Source organism: Silurus meridionalis, chromosome 4, assembly GCF_014805685.1.
Source record: "Silurus meridionalis isolate SWU-2019-XX chromosome 4, ASM1480568v1, whole genome shotgun sequence".
Lineage (NCBI taxonomy): Eukaryota > Metazoa > Chordata > Actinopteri > Siluriformes > Siluridae > Silurus > Silurus meridionalis.
In genome coordinates this window covers 21,847,478-21,862,530 of record NC_060887.1, presented here as the reverse complement: position 1 = coordinate 21,862,530, position 15,053 = coordinate 21,847,478, and the positions used below count along the sequence as shown (strand labels likewise).

The 15,053-nt window shown below is 39.7% G+C and overlaps 1 protein-coding gene across 2 annotated transcripts in view; it reads left to right on the top strand.

The window, feature by feature from the left end:
- The window catches only part of LOC124384416 (matrix metalloproteinase-16-like), a 44,499-nt gene that overhangs the window by 24,336 nt on the left and 5,110 nt on the right, over window positions 1–15,053 (top strand). For both annotated transcript variants that reach the window (XM_046847224.1, XM_046847225.1), the window contains 3 exons: window positions 4,190–4,351; window positions 6,919–7,136; window positions 12,763–12,901. In XM_046847224.1, the coding sequence (XP_046703180.1) occupies window positions 4,190–4,351; window positions 6,919–7,136; window positions 12,763–12,901 (519 nt within the window). The remainder of the gene's footprint in view (window positions 1–4,189; window positions 4,352–6,918; window positions 7,137–12,762; window positions 12,902–15,053) is intronic.

Genomic DNA, 15,053 nt, shown 5'->3' with positions numbered 1-15,053 from the left:
GCTCAGTATTTTCATGGTCATGTCTGCTGAAAGAAATGACCACCAGCAGCAATGATAATAATGATGATAATGATGATGATAATAAGGCAGGAGCTCTACATTGCCCCATATTTGAGACAAAGTGCCATATCTCTTCATCATATTGTTGTGCCTGCTGCAGTGATAAATAAAACATATATATCATAAGATTTTTGAGACTATGAAAAGCATCATCATTTGTTCTACGAGAACATAGGACCATGCAGCGTCGCATCATGGATTTAGACCAGACAACCATGAACACCATAATCCATAGTATGATGTCTACTGTAAAGAAGCAGGATGTCCTACATTTTCTTGGTCACTGAGAAACACAATAAATGCAGATGAAGTGTTACATTTATGTTAATGATCATAGAGAGAATGCGCTTCATCTGGTCCTACAAACTACTGTCTTCTCCCCACTCTGTCTGCCTCCAGAGAAACGAGAAGAACCAATACATTTGAAACAGTGTTCTCTACAGACACGTGAAGAGGACTGCTCCACTGAGGAGGAAGATCTTGTAAGGCCACCAGTATTGTTCTATTTGTCTTGAAACACTGTCCCCTTGGAGGACTGCATATTTAGTAAGTGCCCTGCAGGCATGGACCAACAGTGTCATCCAGAACAAAATGCTGCAGCGGAGGTCCCTGTGGAGAGCCTTGTGTACATTACAGGAGCTGAGACAGCATCCTAAGCCCGAGGGTCAGGAGAGGCCTGCGCTCAAAATGAGGCAATTGTTTACGGTCATTTCAATGAAAGCTGCTGTCTTGTTCCTAAACATTTTCTCTTTATCAGTGTTTATCACTTTTTTTTCCAATCACTATTGGATTTTCCATTTAGCTCTCTCTTTCTGAAAATGTTTTCTTTACACTGGCCCATGTAGAAAGTGTTTTCTTTAGATAAAACAACAAATATGTACAAAAGTGTGATAGAATCGTTTTTTTTATTATATTTTTATTAATTTCTTATTCAAACTTAAACAAAACAACAACAGAGCCGATCAATGAACACACACAGCATACACTTATTAAAATGCAAATAAGTCAATAAAACAAAAAAAAAAAAGGGGGGGGGGGGTGAAAGAAGAACATAAATCAGGGCTATGGTCTTGCTCAAGTAAATCCCACAAAGGGGCCCATATCCGCCAGAATACATTGGATTTATTCTGCAAGTCATATGTACGTTTTTTCCAAAAGGAGAAAGAATCAGGTTTTTCAAGTAAATCAAGACTTTTTGGGAAATGTGCTGCATGTTTCAGCACTTTACCTAGATGTATAAAAACATAAGCATGACCATAGCAGACACTCACGCCTAATTAGTTAACAGCGGTAACCTGACTGATCACCTGACTGATCTAGGTGAATGAATAAACCTCAGATGGTTCTACGACTCTGCAGTTTTTTTTTTCCATGCAAAGACAAAACAGATTATTAGATAGTGTATATTTTTCCTCTCCAGAATAATTCCTACCCCTTTCAAGATTTTCACATTGCTGTAGCTACTAGAAGATTGATTGAGTTACATTTTCTTTTGCAGACATTTTTTGGGAACAATTGTTTTTATATTGTGAAATGTTTCAGTCGGAACCTAGCAGCAGATCCAGTGCTGAGGGGTGCCATGAAAGATTCATGACGCATGCCCTGTGTGTGTGTGTGTGTGTGTGTGTGTGTGTGTGTGTGTGTGTGTTTGTGTGTGGGTGGGTTACAACCTGAGCAAGATTGAATGCATCTACTGTTTATGCCTCATTTGTTATAAACTGGCCATTGCTAACAAGGTCTAGTGTAGTGACAGTGAGAGTCTTATAAAACCATAAAAGAAGCCTCTTTGTGTAACAGAGAACTACTGCCTCCGTTTTCTTCAGGGTTGGGTATATCCACGAGGATAACTGGGGCAGTCTTTTAATGCTGCAGGTTATCCTGGCTGTGTGGCTTGGGGGCTTCATCCTAAAACTCCGAGATAGAGAGAGCGAGAGCAACATAACATGAACTCATATGTTGTTCATATGAGGATGAATATGAGCTTAGAAAGTGCTGCCTAGACAAAGTGAACCTGTTTTGGTGCAGGCTGTTCAAGATGGGCAGCACCATCACAACAAGCAGCAGTCTGTAAAAGAGGTTTACATTTTTATTGTTTATTGTTTCTCATGACTGAATTGGGAAGTGCACTATATAGCCACGTGTGTTTATACCTGATATGTGGTTCCGTCCCCAAAGAGTGAAGGTTATTATAACAGCAAAAAAGGGGTCAAAAAGACCTGGAGTAATTGGCAATTCATTCATTTTTTTGTTTGATGATGAAAATGATGCAGTAACAAAATGTTTGGCATGTAGCTCCGATTCGTGATTAATAGTGTATGTAGCTACTAATTTACAATTTTGTACCTTGATTTAGAGTTTGCAGCAATTATTTAAAGAAAGCCCCAGTTAGATTTATATAGTAGACTGTAGATTTTCTGCAGTATCCTGCCAAATGTTGCAGAGACCACAGAATTGAATATCCTCTTTCATAGATAAGGTGCACCCGGAAACTGTGACCCTCTGAGTCCACTTTATTTAAACAAACATCAGCAAAATGTAGGCTGATACCCGGTTGACATACATTATTTTATTAACAACCTGCAAACAAGGAACACTGTACTGTTTTGGACAAAAAAATGCTTTACACATTCAGAAGTCTGTTCTTGATGTATTTGGAACTGCTGCTGAGAAGAAGCTCTGTGCTTCTCTGTGCTGACATGCTTCTGCTTCTTCTCCTTCTTCTACAGTGTTTGTCCCACACCAGTTGTTTATCTCCATTAATCTATCTTGTATATTTTTATGTGGGAAATACTTTCTTCTTAAGTGTTTGCTAATTAAACAGGGCCACGGTTGGAGCCATTTTGTTTGTGATTCTGGGATTCAAAGGAAGAAAGGAGAAGAAAACCACTAGCCCCTTTCAACTCTGTGTGCCTCAACACCGAGGATTGAAAAAGTGTGTGTGTGTGTGTGTGTGTGTGTGTGTGTGTGTGTGTGTGTGTGTGTGTGTATTTTGATTCCTCTCAACTTGTATCCGGGGAAAAGACTAGAGTAGACATCTCGAACACCTCATTTGCATAGCAATATGCCCCAATTCCTCTCATGCCACAAGTGATTTTTGTATCATTATATTATCTCACTTTCTCCAAATTGACTACTCGACTCTTATTTCACATGGTTGCATGTGTATTCCTTCCTCAAAGATTGGGCATAATTTAGTTACATTTATTCAGGAGAAGGTGTAATAACAATTTCACCGTTCTGTTCTTTAATGCTTTTCGATGTCTTGGCTTAGTGGAGTTATTTCGAATAAAACCAAAGTGACTTCATTATGTATATTATCTACAGCAGTGTTTAGTCCTGACGCCGACTCACACTGCCACTCTCAGAGTCGACACGGAACAATTTGCCATGGAATGGTAACACATCACCTGAACAATATCCTTGTCTGATTAAATCAAATAAAGAGTGAAGAGAATAGTGTGAGATTTCTCTGTCCTTGTGTTACCATTTTAATGACACTGCCATAGAGCATTATAGACTAATAGCATAAAAAACATAGAGAATATGTGAGAGAGATGAAGGAAAAACATGTACACAGAGACCGGGAATATGAAAGGGAGAGACAGAAGGAAAATTAAAGAGAACAGAAAAAAGAAACAAGAGAGGAAAGATGGACAGATCAGTGCTCTGTAGTTAGTAATGTGGCTGTGTACATGTGTGTGTGCACTCTGTGATCCTTGGTTAGTGTCTCACATTGCTAGCTGGAGACAGGGGCTTGGCTCATGGCCAGCGGGGCTTTTTCAGACCCACAGTTTACTCCAGTGTAAAATCACAGTATCATTACAGAGCTGTAAGGGCACAGTGTTTCATACTCTCAGGAAAGTAGAGAATTTTGATGTGTGGATGTGTTTAAGGACAGTTCCTGATACAGTAATGGGTCTCATCCGTAGTTGTGGTCTTACTGGGGTTTTTTTTTTTTTATCTGGAATGAAACCTGCGGCAAAGTACAATCACACACACACAGTACACAGGGCTGTCATTCCCACAGTCTGTGTTCAGGTCAAAGGCTCACGGTTGTGTGTGTGTGTGTGTGTGTGTGTGTGTGTGTGTGTGTGTGTGTGTGTGTGTGTGTGTGTTTTTCTGTATGTAGGAAATGACCTGTTCCTGGTGGCTGTTCATGAGCTGGGGCATGCTTTAGGTTTGGAGCACTCCAACGACCCCACAGCCATTATGGCCCCTTTCTACCAGTACATGGACACAGAGAACTTCAAACTGCCTCATGATGACCTACAGGGCATCCAGAAGATTTATGGTAAGAGTTACAGTCTCAATCAGGTCTGATCATGGCTCAATAAGCTTATTTGTTTGGAAAAGTGCTAGACTTTTATTTGGAAAGTCTTTCATTTTTTTTCAATCAACAAAATTGAGTAATATCTTTTGGATGATGTTTCCTAATTTGAGGATGAAGTATAGTCACCTACAGTTACTAAATGATGCTGATCAATATAACAGAGGCAAAGAAATTTGATATCTTATTTAAATTTACCCCTTTTGATCTGATTAACAATCCAGCAATAGCTAATTCACTGTTCTGGAAAAAAAAAAACCTGAATATTCCTGACTTTCAGAATAATGTGGATATTGCATTTTGAATCACCTGTAGATTTACATTAAGTGCAGCACGTAAGAGGGAATTTTTTAAGTAGATAATCTATGAGAATTGGAGTTTCACATTACAGATTTATTCACCAATATTTGGATTCTTGAAACTGGAAATGAATTATAGAACTTTTTATCATGTTCTAGTAAAGTTTTGTACTGGATTAAGTGACAAGATTTATGACTAATAGGCCAAAGAGCAACACGAAAGACAAAGAAGCGTGATTTCCGCATTTATTAAACAGATAGTTGGAGCCAATTTGGTCAGGGCAAAGCTTCAAAAAGATTAGCGTTTCCTCTCACCCCCTTGCCCTTTTTCCCTGGTTTCCTTTCTCCTCTGCACTCTGCCCATCCTATAAAACTGCAAGGGCAGGTCAAACTTAAGCTCCTTGGGCAGATGTTCACATCCTCAGTACACTCCCAGCCCCTCTCTCCACTCTCTGCTCTTCCTCTCCCATTTCCTTTTTAGCCTTTCTTCTATGGAGAGGCGCACAAGTCCATACACACAGGATGAAGTCTGACGCAAAAGATCAGGGTGTAAGATAATAGCGGCAAACAGCTTGTGGAGCATGTACAAGACAGATACGCAAAATGAAATCACATCAGACCATTTTCCATTAGAATTTACAGCAACAGAAAGCAGAGCAGACATACAAGTTACATCATGGAGTTTGATTTATGTAGATAAGAATAAATGATTTACAGATTGCCAATGGGTGTAAGGGTGGGACTCAGGATGCAGCATTTTCACCACTGCATAGCATCCCAGTTGTATGGTTATTACTGTGACATAAAATAAAATTGAACTGACATGAAATGAGCTTAATTAGTACATCAACAGCCTGTTGAGTTAAGCTTAAATCAGCATACACACATTAGTGCACCTGTTGGTCCAACACAGACTGTTCATCACAGTAAATGTATTTTAAGTGATGTATACACCTGATCATTTTGACCATATGTTGGTCTTAACCAAAGTGTTACCACTAGGTTAGAAGTATACAGTGCATTTGTCTGCTGTAGCAATACAATTTTCCTTCACTGTAACTACAGGCATGACAATGTCCCTATGTCCCATTGTGCACAAAGCGAGATCCAGGACCAACGTGCTTTGACAAGAAAGAACTCAAATGTCCTGCACAGACCCCTGACCTCTACCCAAATGAACACCTTTTGAATAAACAGACAGCGTGTCAGGTCTCCTCATTACACACCTAGTAAAAAGCCTTCCCAGAAGATTGGAGGTTAATATCACAGCAAATGGCAACTAAATCTAGATTGCGATGCTCAACAACGAGTGTATCAGTCATGTGTCCATAAACCTTTTGCCATCTTGTGTATTAGTTGGTTTGACTTTACAGTTATTAGATTTATTGAACAATGTGACTCCACAGAAAGTGGCAATATTTAGGACCTACTACTAGCAACAGTATAGACATACATCTCTTTAGGCAAATGACCTGTTGAGGTTTGTAATTTAGTAACTCTTTGCTAAGTTTTCAGAAGTTTGTGAACTCCATCCCATCCGTTCTTATGTATACAAGAGAAACCTGAAACAGTTTTATTTCTATAGGTATAGTTGCTAGATCTTTTAAGCTTGTTCCGCTTTTGCTCACTAGTTTTCACTCTTTTTCCTTAACACACACACACACACACTCTCTCTCTCTCTCTCTCTCTCTCTCTCTCTCTCTCTCTCTCTCTCGCCCGCTCGCCCGCCTGATCTCTGGTATTATGTAGCCAGGGATTTCTCCTCTATCCTACCCTTCATTTTAGGAGATTATTTCAGTCAATGAATGAGATCAACACCGACCTCCCCCCCAACCCCCTGCTGATCAGACTTTACACTGGGATAACCAAAGGTGTAACTAGCCCTCTAATCGTCTTACCTCCAAACCAATGCTGCGGGATCATGATTTTACTCACCCACCATTTCCACCTTATTGCAGTTTTCCTCAAGACAAAAAGGTTTTAGTTTAATAGGTATTATTTAATTTATATTATTATAATTATTAACATTTCGAATCACTCACATTTTGCTCTACCTTTAGTGTAATTGTTCTAGCTAAAAGCACAGTTGGAAGGAGTACACTGAAATATGGTTGATAAAACAGTTAGGATAACATGCTAAAGTTGGTTTTCATATAACTTGTAAAAAAGAATTGAACTTAGTAAGATCTTTCTAATGTATCATTTCTTCTTTTATTATTATTATTTTTTCAGGCCCCCCAGACAAGATCCCTCAGCCTACAAAACCCTTACCAACTGCCCCCCCTCCACGCTCTCACCCCCCCTCAGACCCACGCAAACATGACCGTCAGACACGACCGCCACGTTTACCCACAGGGGACAAACCCAGTCATCCCAACGGCAAGCCCAACATCTGTGACGGAGACTTTAACACACTCGCCATCCTGCGCCGAGAGATGTTTGTGTTTAAGGTATTTCAATACACGTTACTTGGAATTCATACAGGGCGAATTCAGCAAAAAAATGTCCTTCAGCTTATAATAAGGAGCTTGTCCTTTAAGATTCAACTGTTAGACTATTCATTTTTTTTTTCTTTACTGTATGGGGCAGCAGGTCCACTCAGGGTCTTCCCTTATGAAAGCGCTTTTCTTTTCCTAGATTATAAACACTACTAAGCTATAACTAAATGGCACACAGTATATACACAGTCATACTCCTGCTGAAAACAGCATAGATCAGTTAATGTTACAGCGGCATGTGTGAGAGCAGTGTGTTTCACATGTGTTCCACGTGTTCGGTTTCCTCCTGGTGAGTTAAATATCAGTAATCCATGAAAGGAGTGTCTTTTCTCCTGACCAACTGAATCTACCACTTTTTTTCCAGCCCCTTATAGCAGCACAGTAATAAGGGCTTTACTCTCTGTCTGCCATTTATTAAACTTACCAATCAGCAATCAGGGGAACTCTGTTCAAATGACACAAATATGTCATGCTGAGCAATGCCCCAGATCATCTTTGTCCTCCAAACTGCTGAAGAGGGTATAAGCCCTGGAGCCATTCTGAGGTTTCCTGTTCTGTGAGTCAGCTCACAAGATCCTAGAAACCTGTAAACCCCCTTTAAGTCCACACAAAGAAATCCTGTTTTCTCCTCACTAAATTATTACTAGGGTTATATATAGAATTTGTGTAACACTGAGGTACGTGCAAAAATATATATTTTCGAATGAGCACTCTGATAAACAGTTCAAGGTTATATTTTAGTTTTTTTTTGCTTTTTTTTTTTTGCTTTTTTCTAAACTTGTATTTGGAGCACCTCAGATGGTGTAAAAAGCAGTGTCTCATTAATATGTGAATGATTTATCATTAGAACACTTGATGCTTTGCATTCAGCAGTTGGGGGCAAATTAGGTGCAAAAGGTTTAGACTTTCGGATAGTTTTTGGATTTATAAATCGGCGCTGGTTCCTGTGGATGGTGTCCTGATGCATTCCGGTGATGCATGGAAATAAAACTCCAGGCAATGAAGCTGGTCTGCATATCAACACACATTTGAATCTCAACACAGACATGGTATCGCCTTCTTCCTGCCTGCAGCCCCTTAGGCTGATTCGTATCATAAGATTTCAAGATGCAGGAAAGGGAAAGCCAGGAATTGTAACTACTTATGGAGAGACATTTTTACAGCCCACACCGAAGACTGCTCCGAGTACATTTTGAGTGAAACATGGTCCACATTGAGAAATCGACTACAGGTTATATCTCATGGTTGATTTTACATTGGGAAGTTTTAGATTGCTCTTTCAGCTAGTCAGAGTGTCAAACTGCAGTGCTCTTTAATTTTCTTCAACTGTAATTGTGTCGCTCAGACTAATCTAGTTTTTGGATTAGCCCAAAATATAACAATCTATATCTGTTAAAACAGCTGAAATGTAAACATTGTATGCATCTTTCGATCACTGAAATTCAGGATTAGATTTATTAAGCTAATGAAATGCTTGTATAATTGTATGCGTTCATATAATCGTGTATAGTATAGAACTGTGCCACATGGTTGGTCATGTGTGTTAACTACAATATCTTCTTTACAAACTTAGTCCCTTTTTGAGACTGGGAGTGTTGTTGCTTGTGTTAAGGGCCAGTGAATTGACTTCGCTCATCAAGTCGGAATTCAACAGTACAAACTCAGCGAGGCAGAGATTGAAGAATTATATTAGCCTCATTTGGCGAGCAGCAGGAGAGAGAGATCTGCTGTCGCTCGCTCATCAATCTTATGAATCAATCACCCCCTATGCAGAAGTCCCAATAACACACGTGCACACACACATACACACGCAAATTGACAGTCGAAGCACCACAAGCCCAAAGTGACAGAGAAAGAGAGGGAGAGAGACGAAGAAAAGAGAAAGACACACTTCATCACGGCTTTACAAGCCCCAGTTTTTGCTCCACACTGTAAGCTGAAATAAAATTAATCTCTCTCTCTCTTCCTCCTCCCACAGAAAGAAATTAATTGATTCACTGTGAACCCGAGATGTGGGACATTAATTAAAGATGAGGGCCCTTCCTCTTGAGGCTTTCTTCAGAAGTGTGGAGTATGTGATGGTTGAGCTATGCAGAAGTGTTGAAAGACTCATCGCTCTTTGTTGACTCTGTATTTTGCTCAGTGCTGAAGAGTGGAGTAGTTTTAACCGTGGCCTTTTCAAAACTTCCAAGTTTGTCATCACAAGCAGATGTTTTATATCCACACTCTCGAAATAGGCTCTCGAATGTAGCTGTGAAATTTAAACACAATGGTTCTAATGAAGTGTATTTTCTGTATAGGTTGTTTATTTCGTGCATTCTAATAACATATAGCAGAATTATTTATTGATTCATGTAACAGTACAGTTGTGGCACGTGGACAAAATTATGTCCGCTTTTCTTTGCAGTCTCAGATGTACACGCAGTAAAACTTAAAAAGCAAAACGACTTTTTGGCAAACGCAGCATCCACATGGCATTCGAATCCATCCATGTCAAAGCTCTCCCTCACGCTGTTTTCTCTTTCTTAAATTCTTTGTCAGCAAGTTGCAGACATATGATCCTTTCGATCAGCCAAGAGGAAGAGATCCTACAGGCATACATCTGGCTTATGTGATTACCATGCACAGAGTTACTTCTTCGTGAGCACACACCCACACATAATACCCCCTGCTCTTTGCTTTAGGGCTTGCAGGCCTCATCTCCGAAATGCCTTATATAGACGGACATCAAAGCTGTTTTTTTTTGTTTTGTTTTGTTTTTTTTCCTGGAGGGTGACACTAGCTTTTTGGCGGCGTATGCCTGCTGAGTAAAATCAGTAGTACTTGATTCACAAGCAGAATCTTAAATTCTTCATGTAGTTCCTGTATTCTCTTTTTACAGTTGTTGTATGGTCATTTTCCAGAATCAAACAGAACCTGTTTACATTGGTATTTCTCCAATACGTGCGTCACCCAGTTCGCTCTTCTTGGCTCCTGCTTGAAAGTGTGTATTTGAAGTGTATGTGTGGCATTGTGCTGGGAGTATGTTGTTTGATGTAGCGAAGGCATGCGCTGAAAGATCTTCTTTTGCGCAATCTAGTGCTGAAAGTCTACCTGTTTTTTGTTTTTGTGCTGTTGGATAAGCGAGGCTTATCTCTGCACAGGGCTCTCTATCTCGCAGCCCTTGCTGGTACCATGCACTGCTTTGGTCTTTCATGTTTTCTGTTCAGGCTGGAGCTTACTATGGGAAGAGATTTGACCAAGCTAGCAGGTGCTTCTGCAGGTCTGACATTGCTTCTCCTTTGTTCTTTGTGCTTTATAGCTTTTTGCTACAAACCACTCTCACAAGCGACAGAGCAGGCGACTTTAATCAAATTTCTGATTAAAGTTTGTGACGTGAAGCTGCAATTTCAACACTACCAAGCAAACTAGCAATCGTTTACGATTTTCTTAATCATATCCAAAGGATGTGTAATTTTTGCCTAGGTAGCTTTAGATGCAGTTAAGTCGCGGCTACTCTCGTTTCTTATTACAGCTTGACACTACAAGTCCATAAGCATCACAAGTAGTGGACATTAAACTTCAAAAGGGGAAAAACAAGAACAAGAAGAGACACAAATGACTCATTGCTTTAATATGCAATCAGTATGCATGCTTCAATTGTGTATGAACACAGATAAACAGCACTGGAGAAAACCCTTAGAAGAGTGGTGTCTGCCCATTTGTCTGTGTTTTGGTCTGTTTGTGCCTTTCTGTCTTTGTATTTCGTTCTGTCTCTCACTCCGTCTCCAAACCCTATCTTTGTGTGCTCGCACATAAACTACAACCCTTTTTATTGTGGTGGACAGACAGGCCCTGGTTCTCCGTTCCTCTGAATTTGTGGGGCAGATTATAAAGCCGCTGACTGGGGAATTGCAGCCAGGGTGCTCTAAACAAAGGAATAATGAAATGATTTGTATTGTGTTTCCAGAAAAGGCTGCCGCTTTGTGAAAAGGTTAGTGTTGTTACTGTGGGTGCCTGATTACCGAGTGCCAGTTGAATTTGTCCTCATCACGGTCTGGCTCAGTTCTTCGAGGGATGGAGAAGGGGAGGCACTACATTTTCTTTTTACAGACAGGAAAGAAAGAAAATGGGTCTGATTTCACAGTTTGATCTGTTTTCAATTACACCGGCGTGTCATATGAGAGAAAACGCCGAACAACTGAAATCAATCAGTGCTTTTGAGGCGCACTGGGGGCTAGGAGGGGTTTTCTGTCCAACAGCTGCACCAGAGGACACGTATCACTGGAGAGCTTTGTGCACATTGTGCGTGCAAGTAAAAGAGTTGAAAGTTCAGTGATGGGCGTGGGGTTGCTGTTGCAAGACAAGGTTTCTCTCCCTCTTTCTTATTTCTCTGCTTCTTCCAATAGTTTAATAGTAACAGCTTTCGCATACAGATTATAGATTTACTTTTTGGACCAAGACTGGCAGTGAGCTCTATTATAGTGTATACTGTATTCCAGCGCCGTGGCTGCCTGAAGTGAGCCCGAGGGTGCGGCGTATATCTGAGCCGTAATGGCTTCTCCAGCTCAGTACCCTTCCTGTGAGTCTTGGCTCACACCTCATATCTTAAGGTTACGGAAAGACTTGATGACAAAGAACACCATTAAAGAAGCTTTTCACTCATTGGTGTAGGATCAAGTAAAAACATATTTTTGTATGTGCTCATTTAAATCCTATTTTCTTACTTAATAAAGGAATAAAAGGTGACAAAAGACTTCGGCAAGTTAATAACCAACTTCCGCATGTCTGTACAGTCTGCCTTGTTAAGTTTGCTCTGAAATGGCAAAAGTTAGTTTATTGCTGCCTGCTAGATGTTAAGCAATTTCCAAGTGTCCTTAGTATATGTGTTAATGTGGTTCAAAGTGCATTTTGTGTAATTGTTAAGCACCAAGACTTCTGACAGTTATGTGTAATATTAACAGAAGGGGGATTCACCTGCAGGTCAGTGCCAAGCCCATTAAGATTTAATTTAAAGAAAACTATACACTGTGACATTGTATACTACTTGTTTGGCAACCACTTGGCTCACATTGCAAGGACAGTGTCATCCAACACAGCATACCAATGAGCACTGACAGCATCATCTCAAAGCTGTCACAGCTCCTAACTCGTCAACAGGGGCATGGATGAGTCCCAGCGTAAAAAAAACAACAACCTCTCATTTCATCTCATCTTGGTCTCTTATTTCGATGTGTTTATCAGGAATGATGGGTGTTAAGTGACAACCTCCCACCTATAATGGAAGTGATGATGAGTGTCACATGGGCTCCCTACTCATTTTAGAGAGCAGCTGTGCTCTAATGAGGGCAGACTAGATAAAACTCCAGCGGGAGGGAACCACTGGGAGAATGTACACATCCCTGGCTCTGCACAGCAGTCTTGAGTGTTAATGAGATGGTCTGGGGACTCAAGAAAAACATCACTGTGATGCAAACTCACTAATTTTGTTCTGTGTTGTGCAGAATCCCTTTTAATGTACGTCAGCAATGCTTTTATTGTCTGCATTTTCTTGATAGACAGTCCTGTTTGACTGCATTACATTGTATCTCTTTTTTAGGATCACTGGTTTTGGAGGGTCAGAGACAACACGGTAATGCCAGGTTATCCCATGCTAATCAACGTCTTCTGGAGGGGTCTGCCAGCCAGGATAGACGCCGTCTATGAGAACAGCGAGGGCAAGTTTGTTTTTTTTAAAGGTAAGAACAGAAGCTAGATGTCCAAAGAGCACATGATTGCATGGTGGGGTTTTTTTTTGTGTGTGTGTTCTCAGTTTAATAGCAGCAATCAGGCTAGCAGTAGTGGAAAGAGTAGTGTTATGATGAGCGGTAACCTAGTTTGCTTTGGAACAAGAGCTGCCAAAAGTACAATGCCTTACAGGAAAGGAAATTGAAGCAAAGGACCTTATCTATAGCACATCTGAATGGCTGTAACTGAAGTAATTTGACCCCTAATCTATGACTATAAAGCCTGTTGTTTGGTGCATAAGTGTGTGCAAGTGCGTGCCACAAACTGCTTTGCATCTTTACTTTGCTTTGCTGAATGTGCTAATCTTTCATCTTTACATTTGCAATTTATTTGTTCCTAATCTCCAAATATTTTTTGTGTATTTCCTAAAGGAAATGGTTTGTTTTTGCAACAACAAAAAAAACAAATGTGAAAATAGATAGATTATAAATAAATGCAGGAAAGAGACTGTCTAAGAGAAAAAAAAAATTGATGGGAGGAGAGAAGGGAGAAACTATAATATATTATTAATATTTAACATATATAATCATACTATATACTATATATAATAATTATTATCATTATTTTTACTTCAGTCTATGTATTTAAAAAACAAACTAACGGTGCTTGGTCACAGACTTGTAGAATCAGTTTTGTTTGTTTTATCATCAGATGTAATATTTCTTACTTACCCACATGCTCCGGTTGAATGCTGTCCCCTGCTAGTCACAGGCTAGAAGTAGCTCCCACATCACAAATTGAAGGTTGAGGATGCAGCGGCAGGCAGAATGATCTGATTTGGTTTGCAATTTGCCACTACAGCTGATGAGTTTCTGTTAATGAGCTCCTTTCATCTTGAGAGCAGAAGTCTCAGACATCCTGTCATCCAGTCATCTATTTATTTATTTATTTATTTATTTATTTATTTATTTTACAGCTGTGTTCTACACACAAGCACACAGTCATACACAAATGCCCAAACATCTATCATCTATTAACTGGTTTGGTAGTTTAGATAAGAAAAGATCTGGCTGTTTCTTGTGTCTTGTGTCAGAAACGTATCTTGATATCGCCAAATCACAGACAAGATTCTCACCATTTATTGTTTTTATGAAGAAAGTTGTTTACACTGTTGAATACAGTAGTCACAATTGTAAATAGAGGCAGTAACATTACACACAGTGATATCATGTATTGGGAAGAGTTCAGGGTGTTGAATATGTCTGTATTTCCACTTCTACAGTTCTTTCAACTGTTCCTGTTAGGGGGCGCCACAGCGGATCATACTCTCCATATCACACTCTTTTCTACATCTGCTTCTTTCAAAACAACCACCTGCATGTCTTTCCTCACCATATCCGTAAATATCCTCCTTGGCTTTCCTCTTTTCCTCCTGCCTGGCAGCTCCATACTCATAATTCTTTTTTTCAAATTCTCAGATTTACCCCATGTCCCTCCTCTGCACATGTCCAAACTATCTCAATCGTGCCTCTTTCAACTTGTCTCCAAAGCCTGCGCAGTCCCTCTAAAAAATTTGTTTCTAATCCTGTCCATCCTCGTCACTCCCAATGAAAATCTAGCCTCTACCTAAAATGTCCCAGATGTTGTCCTGAATTGGTTTGAGTAATCAGAGTTAAATCTGTATTTTGCTTACCCTTTTGTTTTTAAGTTCATCTTTTTTGTGTCCAGATATAATCCTTATATTCACAATGCATGAAAGTATTAAGTGTAATTGGAGTCAAAATAGATTTTTTTTTCAGTGGCTTAGTTAATTACAAATGTTGTAACTTGGGCTTCTAGTATTGATTTTTGTTAATGGCAAAATTCTAAATGTTTTCTTGCTCAAAAATGGTATTTATTCTCAATACATTTCCAAGCCCTTTATTTCTGGATATTTATTGGTATAAGAAATCACTGCTTGTGTTCATTGTTGCATATGAAACTGCTAGAGAGCGGTTTTGGCACTTTGCCCAAATTAAATTAATTGTAAATATGGAGTTCTAATTTTAAGATAAGTTAAGATGTATTCCAAACTTTCCCCTCTGCTTCCTGCTTCCCTCATTGACACTTTGTCAGCACCCAGCCTTTTCACATGTGCTGTTCTTGACCTCCCTTGACGTCTGA